The sequence below is a fragment of the Loxodonta africana genome, chromosome 11 (genome assembly GCF_030014295.1).
Source record: "Loxodonta africana isolate mLoxAfr1 chromosome 11, mLoxAfr1.hap2, whole genome shotgun sequence".
Classification (NCBI taxonomy): Eukaryota; Metazoa; Chordata; class Mammalia; order Proboscidea; family Elephantidae; genus Loxodonta; species Loxodonta africana.
The window spans coordinates 17,293,227-17,306,467 of record NC_087352.1 but is presented as its reverse complement, the minus strand read 5'-3'; the positions used below and the strand labels follow the sequence as shown (position 1 = coordinate 17,306,467).

The following is a 13,241-nucleotide window of genomic DNA, read 5'->3' as shown; positions in this document are numbered from 1 at the left end:
CCTTCCCGGTACCCACAGGGCATGTACAGCTGCTGCAGCGCCGAGGCCGCTCCGCCGCCAGCCAAGCCCCCACCACCGCCGCAGCCGCTGCCAAGCCCCGCGTACCCGGCGGCGCGGGCGCCCGGTCCTGCGCCCTTTGTGCCCCGGGAGCGCGCTGCCGTGGACCGCTGGCGCCGTGCCAAGGGCCCGGGGCCACCGGGCGGCGCGGGCCTGGCCGACGGCTTCCACCGCTACTACGGCCCAATCGAGCCGCAGGGCCTGGGCGTGGGCGAGGCGCGCGCGGCTCCCCGGGGTGCTGCCGGCCGCCCGCTATCCCCGCCGGCCGCGCAGCCCCCACAGAAGCCGCCGCCCTCTTACTTCGCCATTGTGCGCGACAAGGAGCCTCCCGAGCCCGCTGCCGGCGCCTTCCCCGGCTTTCCGTCCCCGCCCGCGCCACCTACCGTCGCGGCCGCTGCCGTCGGGCCGCCGCTGTGCCGACTGGCCTTCGAGGACGAGAGCCCGCCGGCGCCCGCGCGCTGGCCGCGCTCAGACCCGGAGAGCCAGCCTCTGCTGGGACCCGGCGCGGGCGGCGCTGGGGTCGCAGGTGGGGGACCCCCGGCGGCGCCGCCGCCATGCCGCGCCGCGCCGCCGCCCTGCCCGTACCTCGACCTCGAGCCATCGCCTTCGGACTCGGAGGACTCGGAGAGCCTGGGAGGCGCGTCGCTGGGCGGCCTAGAGCCCTGGTGGTTCGCCGATTTCCCCTACCCGTATGCCGAGCGCCTCGGGCCACCGCCTGGCCGCTACTGGTCGGTAGACAAGCTCGGGGGCTGGCGCGCTGGCAGTTGGGACTACCTGCCCCCACGCAGCGGCCCGGCTGCCTGGCACTGCCGCCACTGCGCCAGCCTGGAGCTGCTGCCGCCGCCGCGCCACCTCAGCTGCTCGCACGACGGCCTGGATGGCGGCTGGTGGGCGCCGCCGCCGCCGCCCTGGGCCGCCGGGCCGCCGCCTCGGCGTCGGGCCCGCTGTGGGTGTCCGCGGCCTCACCCTCACCGCCCGCGGGCCTCGCACCGCGCCCCCGCTGCCGCTGCGCCGCACCACCACCGGCACCGGCGAGCAGCCGCGGGCTGGGACCTCCCGCCGCCGGCGCCCACCTCGCGCTCGCTTGAGGACCTCAGCTCCTGCCCCCGCGCCGCTCCCCCGCGCCGGCTTACCGGGCTCTCGCGCCACGCGCGCCGCTGCCCGCACGCCGCTCACTGGGGGCCGCCGCTATCTGCCGCGCCCCACCGGAGACACCGGGGCGGGGAGCTGGGCACCCGCAGGGGCTCGGCACACTTCTCCAGCCTGGAGTCCGAAGTATGACGCGGCCAGGGGCCCACAGCGTCCCCTCGGTCAGCGCAGGCCACGGCCCGAGGGGGCGCTTAGTGGACCGGACCTGCGAGGGTTGGCAAAGGAAGACGTGGAACTGGCCGGACCCCGCCTGGAGCAGCGTCCTGAACCGCGAGCCGGAGGAGACTTGGTCCCCCCAATTCACCCAGCTGAGAGCGAGGGGGCGAGGGTGTTGGAGCCCACCGGACTTTTTTTTAAACCCGACAAGGGCTTTTTAATGTCACCAGATGGGGCGGGAGGTGGGGGAGGGACACCCCACACCCGCGCCAAACCCCCACGCCCGGGGCCGTGACCCCCCACATCACTGTGCAGCTCCCTGGCCCCAGCCACGCCTCCGGGGAAGCCCGTTTTTAACCTTTCATCCATCTGGACATAAAACTGTGAGACGCGTTCACCAAACTGTGACCCCAGATCTTGGCCCCAACACACGAAAGCCCCTGACTTCAGACTGTGACCCCTGACCCCGAACAGTGACCCGATCCCCAGACTGTGCCCCAACCAGACTGTGACTCCCCCCGACGCCAAACCATGACACCCCCTCCCCTCCTTTTTTGACCCTCAGTCTCTTTCCCCTACTTTGACTAGGACACGCCCCCAACAGAAGCCCCGCCTCCTCTGCTGTGACCCCCACCCTCCCTCAGGCCCAAACTTCCCACCCAGTCGTACCTCCCTACCAGCCCCAGGTGTCCCCAGCCGTAGTCTCTCCAAATCCACCCCTTATTCGCGACCCTGCAGTGGTGACCCACCAGACCCCCCAAAGCCTCCTCTTTCTGGGTCCCCAGCCGGGTCTGGGGCCGGGTGGTGGAGGGGAGGGTCTGGGAGTCCACACTTCACCACCAACCTCTCTTTCCACTCTCCTGTCCCACATTGCAGTGTTTGGAATAAACGATGTTTTTAATGCTTACTCAGTCCTACCGTGAGCTCCGCGTCTGTCTTTTAGGCCTCCTCAAATTTTCTGGAGGAAACACAAACTGGGAAGTCCCACAGAGGAGAAGGGCACAGAAAGAGACTTAAAGAGAGAACACAGACTGTAGAAGGAAGCCAGGAGAGAGGGACAAAGACTCAGATAAAGGTCGTGGGAAGAGACCCAGAGAGAGGTGGACAGAGACCCAGAGAGAGGTGGACAGAGACCCAGAGAGAGGGGACAGAGACCCACAGTGGGGGGACAGAGACCCAAAGAAGAGGGGGGTAGAAACCTAGATAGAGGCAGAGATCCAGAGAGAGAGAGGGGGAAAGAGACCCAGAGAGACAACAACAAGACCCAAGAGGTGGACAGAAACAGCAGAACAGAGACACAGAGGGAAGGGAACAGACCCAGAGAGAGAAGAACGAGACCTTGAGAGGGATGTGAGAGATCCCTGATACAAGACATTTTAGGATCAAATCGAGGGTCCCATTCTTAGAGCTACAGGCAACAAGAATTGCTGGATTCGTAATACCCTGTTCATGCAAACCAGGAGAGTGTCTGATTTATCACAGCCAATCCACACATCTTGAATGCCATTACTCTCACCAATGAGAACCTATTGCTAACACTTCTTTATACCAATTAGCCAAACCTCTCATGCTGATGAGCGATAAAGAGAGCCAAAGCACCAGTAATAGCTGCCTCCCAGAGGGGATGGACTGTCTGATTAAGTGCATGCCATGACAGTGCAGTGGTAAAGCGGTGGGTCAGGCTGCTAACTGAAAGGTCATTGGTTGGAACCCACCAGCCACTACGCAAGAAGGATGTGACAGTCGGCTTCCAAAAAGATTGCCCAACAAAACAAATTCTGTTATGAAAACATTCTGCATCCCACTTTAAAGTGTGGCATCTGGGGTCTTAAATACTAACAAGCGGCCATCTAAGATGCATCAATTGGTCTCAACCCACCTGGATCAAAGGAGAATGAAGAACATCAAGGTCACACGATAACTAAGAGCCCAAGAGCCAGAAAGGGCCACATGAACTAGAGACTTACATCATCCTGAGACCAGAAGAACCAGGTGGTGCCCAGCCACAATCGATGACTGCCCTGACAGGGAGCACAACAGAGAACCCCTGAGAGAGCAGGAGAACAGTGGGATGCAGACCCCAAATTCTCATAAAAAGACCAGACTTAATGGTCTGACTCAGACTAGAAGAATCCCGGCAGTCATGGTCCCCAAACCTTCTGTTGGCCCAGGACAAGAACCATTCCCAAAGACAACTCATCAGACATGGAAGGGACTGGACAATGGGTTGGAGAGAGATAGTGATGAAGAGCGAGCTACTTGTATTAGGTGGACACTTGAGACTGTGTTGGCTTTTCCTGTCTGGAGGGGAGATGGGAGGGTAGAGAGGGTTAGAAACTGGCAAAACGGTCACGAGAGACTGTAAGTAGGGAGCGGGCTGACTCATTAGGGGGAGAGTAAATGGGAGTATGTAGTAAGGTGTACATAAGCTCATATGTGACAGACTGACTTGATTTGTAAACTTTCACTTAAAGCACAATAAAAATTATTAAAAAAAAAAAAAAAGATTTCCCAAGCCCAGTGCAGTTGAGTCGATTCTGCCTCATAGCGACCCTATAGGACAGAGTAGAACTGCCCCACGGAGTTTCCAAGGAGCGCCTGGCAAATTCCAACTGCCGACCCTTTGGTTATCAGCCGTAGCACTTAACCACTACGCCACCAGGGTTTGCTTTAGGCCAGTTCGACTCTGTCCTCTAGGGTCCCTATTAGTCGGAATGGACTCCACGTCGGCGGGATTGGTTCAGACCATAGCTACAGTGAGAACGCCTGATTAGCCAAGTGACTGTCCTTAGGGGATAGATTCAATGGACTAATTTACAATATCTTGTCTACGGTAAAGGATTTTGAAATAAATTAAAGCCATCATAACAGGGAGGGGGAGAAGAAACCGGCTTTATAGGTCCTCAGGGAGGAGAAATCTAGTCTCCTTGCCAGTAAGAACTCATATTTGCATATAATGAATAATTAGTGAGATGGAAAGAAAGCACTGGAGATCAAAGGTGGAAGATGAGTCGGGGCTCAGAGCTTCTCCAGGCGATAAAGAAGCTAACCTCCTATAAAACTACAATTCCCAGGAAGCCGTGCCAGTGTTACGTTTCACAGCGCGGCGAGACCGCGTGGGATTTGTAGTGTCTCCATGTCCGCAAGCCCCTCTAGCTTGGCCGGGACGCCGTCACCCTCGCTCTCTTTACCCTCCCCCACCGCCTTCTCTCATTGGCGTAGTGGGGAGGTTTCCAAGGTAACCACTCAGCTAGGCGGACCGCAGAACGTAGAAAGAGCAACCCGGAAGTGACTCTCTAACCTCGCGACGACAGCGAGAGGGTTCGAAGATGGCGGCGCGCAAGGGCCGGCGGCGCACATGTGAAACCGGGGAACCCATGGAGGCCGACTCCGGCGACGACAGGTCCAAGGGCCCGGCCCAGGTCTATCTGCCCGGCCGGGGACCGCCGCTGCGCGAGGGGGAAGAGCTGGTCATGGACGAAGAGGCCTACGTGTTGTACCACCGAGCGCAGACCGGTAGGGCTGGGATCCCGGACTCCTGGGTCCTGATGAAGGCGGGAACTGGAATTCTGGGTCCTGAGGGGGCTGGACCTGGGCCTTTGACTTAAGTTGCTCTCTGGACTTAAAGGCTGGGTCTGAGAGAGGAAGGTAGGTGTTGAGATTTCTCAATCCTATCATAAGTCTCTGTCTTCTCCCATCCCCAGGCGCCCCGTGTCTAAGCTTCGACATAGTCCGGGATCACCTGGGAGACAATCGAACAGATCTTCCTCTTTCACTTTACCTGTGTGCTGGAACCCAGGCGGAGAGCGCCCAGAGCAACAGGTGAGTAAGACCTGTGGCTTTCCCAGGAGCGGGAGTCTGAGCCCCTAGCCTCTTCTTTCCTCAACACCCAGGAATCTGAACCTTCAGTCCACTCCTTTCTCAGGACCCAGGAGGTTAGGGCTCCCAGTTTCTGCCTCCCACAAACCCAGGAGTAGGGGTTTCCAGTTCACCTACTTCCTCAGGGCTCTGACGTCCAGTACTTTACTCCACACTTTCTCCCAGACTGATGGTCCTGCGGATGCACAATCTGCATGGGACAAAGCCCCCACCCTCAGAAGGCAGCGATGAAGAGGAGAAAGAGGAAGATGAAGAGGATGAAGAAGAGAGGAAGCCTCAGCTGGAGCTGGCCATGGTGCCCCACTATGGAGGCATCAACCGAGTTCGGGTACAGATAGTCCCATGAGCCTGCTCTGCATTCTCTGAACCCCCAGCCCTGTGACCATACCTGCCCTGGCTCCTCCTCTTAACTCTGTATGTCCTACCCAATGGCATAGAGTTGATTCTAACTCATAACAACTCTATAGGACAGAGTAAAACTGCCCTCACAGGGTTTCCAAGGCTGTAATCTTTATGGAAGCAGACTGTCACATTTTTCTCCTGCAGAGCGGCTTGTGGGTTGAAATCTCTGACCTTTTGGTTAGCAGCTGAGCTCTTAACCACTGCACCCCCAGGGCTCCTTTTGTATGTCCTAGTGACCGTAATTATTATTGTAGTCCTTGCACGATGCAAATGATTAACATGCTTAGCTGCTAACGAAAGGTTGGAGGTTTGAGTCCACCCAAAGGCACTTCAAAAGAAAGGCCTGGTGATCTACTTCTGAGAAGTCTGAAAACCCTGTGTAGCACAGTTCTACTGTGATACACATGGGGTCACTATGAGTCAAAATGGACTTGACAACTGGTTATAATTAGCAACGCAAGTAGTTGGCACTCTATTGCTAACCTACAGGTTGGTGATTCAAATCCACTCAGTGGTACCACAGAAGATAGGCCTGGCGGTCTGCTTCTGTTAAGATTACTGCCAAGAAAATCCGATGAAGCAGTTCTGTTCTGTAATCTATGGGGGCTGCCATGAGTTGGAATCAACTTAAGAGCAACTAAACAACAACAGGTACTATTTTAAATGTGGAGATGTTTTATATGTTCTTTACTTTGTTTTTCTGTAAAACAGTAAGAATTATAAAACTTACCTGTTGAGACAGTCATGAGGATTAAACGAAGTAACGTACAGTGCTTGGGACAGTCCTGGTTGGAGTATGAGATATGTGTTCCCCCTTAGGCTATTACTCAGGAACTGTTGTAGGCTGTGGGAGTGCGTCTGTACTTAAGAATCACAATGTCTTCTGATTGGGTTGTGACAATGAAATGGTATGTGAATAGCACTTAGAGTAGCACCTAGCCTATAGCTCATGCTGTGTGTTTCCACTAGATTATTACTACTGTATTTCAGGTACAGTACTGTTCTAGACCCTAGGGATTCAGCAGTGAGCAAGAAGTCTCTGTCCCACGGAAACTTACGTTCTATTGGGAGGAGGGAACAACAACAAAAAACTAAGTAAATGGGAATTACGGGAACAGGTGAGAAGTGCTGTGGAGAAAAATAAAAATAAAGCAGGGTAAGGGGGTTAAAAGGAGCTTGGTGCAGAGATTAAGAGCTTGGCAGCTAACCAAAAGGTCGACGGTTCAAACCCATCAGCCACTCTCGCAGGATAAAGATGTGGCAGCCTGCTTCTGTAGACTTACAGCATTGAAAACCTTTTGGGGGCAGTTCTACTCTGTCCTATAGGGTCGTTATGAGTTTGAATTGACTTGACGGCAATGAGTTGTTTGTTGTTAAGGGGATTAAGGTGTCCCTGGGGTGGGCTAGCTATTTTAAATAATATGGTTAGGGAAATACCCACTGATAAGGTACCATTTGAACACAGGCCCATAGGAAGTGAGGGGAGTGAGCCAAGGATATCTGTGGGAAGATGTTTGCAGGCAAGAGGAAACAAGTGCAAAGGCCCTGGGGTGAGCTCGGTGTGTTTGCAAAGCTTCAAGGAAAGTTGGGGAGTTGGCCAGTGTGTCTGAGGCAGAATGGACAAGGGAGAGAGTGATAAGATTTAGGGGGCACAGAGGAGGCAGATTGTTTATTCTTGGTAGGCCATTGTAGGGATGTGGACATTTCCTCAGAGAAATTGGGAACCATTGGAAGGTTTAGAGCAGGGGAGGGGTGGGGCCTGACTTGTGGTTTTAAAAGAGATCCCTCTGGCTGCTGTATTGAGAATGAATTGCAGGGAGGCAAGGGTAGAAGTAAAGAACCCGGTGAGGGGGCTGGTGGAGGAATTCAGGGGTTACATCAGTAGTAGTGTGAGTGACATAGGTCCTTGGGTAGTGTAAACAGTTTGTGCTGGACTACTAACTTAAAGAAAACAAAAATCCTTACAACTGGGCCAATAAGCAACATCATGGTAAATAGAGAAAATATCGAAGTTGTCAAGGATTTCGTTTTACTTAGATCTGCCATCAATGCCCACGGAAGCAGCAGTCAAGAAAACAATGTACTGCATTGCTTAAATCTGCTACAAAAGACCTCTTTGAAGTGATCAAAAGCAAAAACAGTCGTTTTGAGGACTAAGGGGTGCCTGACCCAAGTCATGGTATTTTTAGTTGCCTCGTGTGCATGCCAAAGCTGACAATGAATAAGGAAGACCTGAAGAAGAGTTGATGCCTTCGAATTATGGTGTTGGTGAAGAATATTGAATATACTGTGGACTGCCAGAAGAATAAACAAATCTGTCTTGGAAGAAGTACAGCCAGAACGCTCCTTAGAAGTGAGGATGGCCAGACTTCATCTCATGTAGTTTGGACATGTTATCTGGAGGGACCAGTCTCTGGAGAAGGACATCATGCACGGTGAAGTAGAGGATCAGCAAAAAGAGGGAGACCTTCAATGAGATGGACTGACACAGTGACTGCAACAATGGGCACAAACATAGCAGTGGCTGTGAGGATGGCGCAGGACCGGACACCATTTCATTCTGTTGTACATAGGGTCGCTATGAGTCAGAATTGACTCAACGGCACCTAACAACAGCAACAACACTAACCTAAAGGTCAGCAGTTTGAACCCACCCAGTAGTGCCACAAAAGAAAGGCCTGGCAGTCCGCTTCTGTAAAGATTATTGTTGTTAGCCGCCTTCAAGTCTTTTCCAAATCACGGCAACCCTGTGTGTGCAGAGTAGAACTGCTTCATAGGGTTTTCAAGGCTTTTGAAAGCAGAGGACCAGGCCTGTCTTCCGAGGCACCTCTGGGTGAGTTCAAACTGCCAGCCTCTCGGGTAGTAATCCAGTGCTTAACCGTTTGCGCCACCCAGCTACCTTCTGTAGAGAGTGTAGCCGTGAAGACCCTATGGAGCACAGTTCCACCCTGTAACACATGGGATCTCCAAGAGTTGGAATCCACTCAGTGGCAACAGTGTGGGTGACAGTAATAGAGGAAGTGAGAAGTGATTGGAAGCGATGCATTTTGGGTGTTGTCAGCATGGATGCTGGGTGTGAGGAAGAAGAGACAAGTGGAGAATGAGTCTTAAAGTTTGGGATTTAGGGTGGGGAAGACAGGAAGCGTAGGTGGCAGGCAGTGATCGAAAGGTTGGTTTTGGTTGTGTTAAATTTTGATGAGGAGTCCCTGGGTGGCACAAACGGTTAAACGCTCAGCTGTTACTCAGAAGGTTGGAGGCTCAAACCCACCCAGTGGTGCCTTGGAAGACAGATCTGGTGATCTGCTTACAAAAACTCAGTCTTGAAAGCCCTATGAAGCAGTTCTGCTCTCACACGCGGGGTCGCCATGAGTCAGAATTGACTCGATGGAAATAAACAACAACAAAGTTTGAATGGTCAGTGTGATTTGAGCCTGGAGCTGAACGAAGAGAGAGGTCCAGGCTAGGGTGTTCTGGAAACCCCTAGTCCTGAGGGGCTCTCCTAAGGAGCAAACATACAGAAGCGAAGAGATGCAAGGATGGGGCCTTGGGACCCTCCACCATCCAGGGCATTACAGAGATCAGGTATCTGAATACACACCCTCAGGCTAAGGAAGCTGTAGCTGAGTTCCTAGGAGTTTGGAACCTTGTGCCCCCACACTCACACCCCAGGGTGGGGATTTGCCTCAGTTCCAAAGCTGGTCTTGCAGGTTGTGATTCTTCCTGGGAGCCGCAGCCCCGGGGCTCTGAGGAGCTGCAGTTCTGGCTGTCAGGGGTGCTGAGCCTCCTGTCCTCCCTCTGCCCACAGGTGTCGTGGCTGGGCGAAGAGCCCGTGGCTGGAGTGTGGTCAGAGAAGGGCCAGGTGGAGGTGTTTGCGCTGCGGCGGCTGCTGCAGGCAGTAGATGACCCACAGGCACTGGCAACCTTCCTCCAGGACGAGCAGGCCCGCGTGAAGCCCATCTTTGCCTTCGCTGGCCACATGGGCGAGGGCTTTGCACTCGACTGGTCCCCCCGGGTGCCCGGTGAGACCCTGGGGTGTGCACAGGGTCCTGGAAGGTGGGAGGGGGCAGCCAGGTGGATGATTAGACTGTAGAGATTGGCGTGAGCCGTGGGCAGGGAGGACAAGGTGAGCACCTAACTCCCCTCTCCAGGCCGCCTGCTGACAGGCGACTGCCAGAAAAACATCCATCTCTGGACACCCACGGACGGCGGCTCCTGGCATGTGGACCAGCGGCCTTTTGTGGGCCACACACGCTCCGTGGAAGACCTGCAGTGGTCACCAACTGAGGACACGGTGTGCAGCGTGGATCCCTGGGTCCTTTGGGAGGAGGGGGCCAGGCTCTTGAGTCTGAGGAGGAAGGGGCTGGGGTCCAAGACTCTGGGTCTGAGGGAGGAGGGGACTGGGAGCCCAGACAAAGTTCACATTTGTAGCCCAGGTCCCAGTGTGGTGCACACTAAACAGAAGGTAGCCTCTGTGAGTTCCTGTTCTTTGAGGCGGGGTGGGGGAACACCTGGGTCACTCGGCCCCCACCTCTCCCAGGTATTTGCCTCCTGCTCAGCCGATGCCTCCATTCGCATCTGGGACATCCGGGCAGCCCCTAGCAAGGCGTGCATGCTCACCACAGCCACCGCCCATGACGGGGATGTCAATGTCATCAGCTGGAGCCGCCGGGAGCCCTTTCTACTCAGTGGTGGGGATGATGGGGCCCTCAAGGTCTGGGACCTGCGGCAGTTCAAGGTATGCTCTCAGCAGTACCTGGGATAACAATGTCCCTGGGGTTGTCTGGGGCTTGTGGGTTTTTCCCACCTTAAATGACTTCATCCCACCAGAGCTGGGAAGATCCTGAAAATTAGTCTATCTAGTATCTTTATGGTGTGGATGAGGAAACTGCGCAGCTAAGGGGAGGGTTGTGGCTGCTGTGGGGTCGCACATCACACACTCCGTCAGATGAGTAGTTGACAGGAGATGAAAGGGAGGGGCAGCAGCGGAGACTATAACTCCCATCTGCCCCTGGGGCAGAAGCTAAGCTGGCTGTAAGGCCCATGGCCTCAAGGGCTTCTGGAAGTTGAAGTTTTTGTTTGTTTGGTCTTTTAGTGTATTTTAGAGTCAGCCAAGAAGTGGCATTCTGACTCATTCATTGCAGGTGAGGAAACTGAGACACAAAATGGACAGAAGCAGATGTAATGTTCACCTGAGCTAAGACTTGTCTTTATAGAGCTGACAGGGACCCTGGGGCAGGAGGAATTATAGCTTCCAGTGTCACTCTGGACAAAGCCATAACTCACAGAGCTCCTGGGCCCACCATGTTGTAATTGCATTTTCCTCCAATTTAATGAGTTTTATAGAATCGGCCCTAGAAGGGCGTCTGGAGATGGATTGGACAACCCCCACCCCCACCCTCCTTTTTTGTGTGTACATTGAAACCTAGGCCCGGAGAGGGCAGTTGTCTGATTCGGTTATAGACCGAGTTGATCGACCCTTGGAACTTTAAAGCTACTTGCCACCTCCCTTCCCAGCAGCACCTCTGCTTTAAGTTAAAGTGTCGCAGCTCTCTGGGTTGGCTGCTTCTGGAGCTTCTGGGAGCCGCCGTTCTGCCCCCTTTCTATAGGCCTTCATCGAATCAGCCAGGAGAGCACTTGGAGAACCAACCTCTTCCTGTTATAGGAACAAGGAGCCCTGGTGGCATAACGGTTAAGGACTCAGCTGCTAACTGAAAGGTTGGCGGTTTGAACCCACTCAGTGGCTCTGTGGGAGCAAAGACCTGGTGATCTTCTCCTGCAAAGATTGTTGTTTGTTGTTGTGTGCTGTTGAGTTGATCAATTCCGACTCATAGCGACCTCATAGGACAGTAGAACTGCCCCACAGGGTTTCTAAGACTGTAATCTTAGTGGGGAAACCCTGGTGGAGTGGTGGTTGGTGGAGCGGTGGTTAAGAGCTACGGCTGCTAACCAAAAGGTCGGCAGTTCGAATCCACCAGGCGCTCCTTGGAAACGCTGTGGGGCAGTTCTGCTCCGTCCCAGGGTCCCTGTGAGTGGGAATCCACTTGGGAGTGTGTCACCAGGGCTTTTTCCTGTGGAGCCGCTGGTAGGTTTGAACCACTGACCTTTTGGTTAGCAGCCCAGTGCTTAAGCATTGAGCCACTACGGCTCCTTCTTGTAAAGATTACAGCCTAGAAAATCCCCTGGGGCAGTTCTGCTCTGTCACATAGGGTTATTGTGAGTCAGAATTAACTTGACGACACCAACAACAACAACGACAGGCTTTTAAAAGAACCGAGAGACACCCAGGTTTGAGCAGGTCTGGGATGTGTGTGACCTGGAGCTGGGAGGAGCTTCTTTGCACAGGAAACCACCTTTCCCAGCAGCCCCTGGGGCACTAGCCTCATTTCCAGCTGCATTGTGGTCTCTGTCACTTTGTAGAATCTGAGCATGTGGGAACTTATGGGGTGGAGTTCTGTTGGACTGAGCCTGAAAAGGGTTGGAGGGCTCTGCTGGGCCAAGGTGTTCCAAGCCTCTACCACCTGTCCTCTCCCTGTAGTCTGGTTCCCCAGTGGCCACCTTCAAGCAGCATGTGGCCCCCATCACCTCTGTCGAGTGGCATCCCCAGGACGGCGGGGTCTTTGCAGCCTCAGGGGCAGACAACCAGATCACACAGTGGGACCTGGCTGTGGAGCGGGACCCAGAGGCCGGCGAGGCAGAGATGGACCCCGGGCTGGCAGACCTCCCCCAGCAACTGCTGTTCGTGCACCAGGGCGAGACGGACCTCAAGGAGCTGCACTGGCACCCGCAGTGCCCTGGCGTCCTGGTCAGCACTGCACTGTCAGGCTTCACCATCTTCCGTACCATCAGTGTCTAAGGTGGTGGTGCCGCCGCCCTTCGGCCTTCCACTTGGGTACTTCAGCTGGTCAGACCAGCTTTGGGGGATCCATTCAGGTCTGTGGATCCCCATCGCACCCCAAAAAGGACTGCATTTGGCCCATTGGCCATGACAGTGGATTCTATTGACCTACTGTTCCCTAAAAGGACTTGGTTTGACTGGTTGCTTTCTAAAACTACTTGGTTTGGTCCAATGACCCATCTCACCAAAGGATTTGGTTTGACCCATGGCACTCTTAAACCACTTGGTTAAGCCCAGTAACACCCTCGCACCCAGAGACTTGGCTCAGCTCAGACTCACCTGTCAGGACTTGGTTGGCTTTGTTTCCTGGGTGGGTGTTTTGTGTTGATCAGCTGTATTCCCAGCCAGGCCCTTTGATCTTTCTGCCTGGGACCCCATTCTGAACGCTGGCCTCCCCAGGGAACTTGATAGCTTTACATTGGCCCCACCAAGTTTGAGGTGTGGGTCCTTGGCAGAATTTGGCTTTGCCCCTGGGCTGGCCACAGCTTGGTTTCCCAACAAGGGGCTGCTCTCCTCCCTGAGGAAGGAAGGCAGGTGCTATGGGGGAGAGACCAGGGGTTTCTAAGGGCCAATAAAGGACCTGATGAGGCCTGAGGTGTGTGACTATGGTTCTTCCCCACTTCCGTCTGAGGAGAGGCCATGGGGTCCCTCTTCCACTCTGTTCCACCCTCAACCCATTGGTTGCTGCCAGTTCTGCCTCCCA

The 13,241-nt window shown here is 54.8% G+C and overlaps 2 protein-coding genes across 2 annotated transcripts in view; both read left to right on the top strand.

Annotated features, from left to right (window-relative positions):
• GRIN2D (glutamate ionotropic receptor NMDA type subunit 2D) overlaps nt 1–2,257 on the top strand; it is a 41,389-nt gene extending 39,132 nt beyond the window's left edge. The window contains exon 12 of the mRNA XM_064294025.1: nt 19–2,257. Within this exon, the coding sequence (XP_064150095.1) occupies nt 19–1,338 (1,320 nt within the window). The 3' untranslated portion in view covers nt 1,339–2,257. The remainder of the gene's footprint in view (nt 1–18) is intronic.
• Nucleotides 2,258–4,483: 2,226 nt separating this feature from the next.
• On the top strand, nt 4,484–13,132 carry GRWD1 (glutamate rich WD repeat containing 1). Its single transcript, XM_003406833.4, has 7 exons — nt 4,484–4,878; nt 5,067–5,184; nt 5,407–5,569; nt 9,449–9,662; nt 9,792–9,934; nt 10,181–10,378; nt 12,179–13,132. The coding sequence occupies exons 1-7, from the start codon at nt 4,692–4,694 to the stop codon at nt 12,494–12,496; spliced, it is 1,341 nt and encodes a 446-aa protein (XP_003406881.1). The 5' UTR covers nt 4,484–4,691; the 3' UTR covers nt 12,497–13,132.
• Nucleotides 13,133–13,241: the final 109 nt, after the last annotated feature.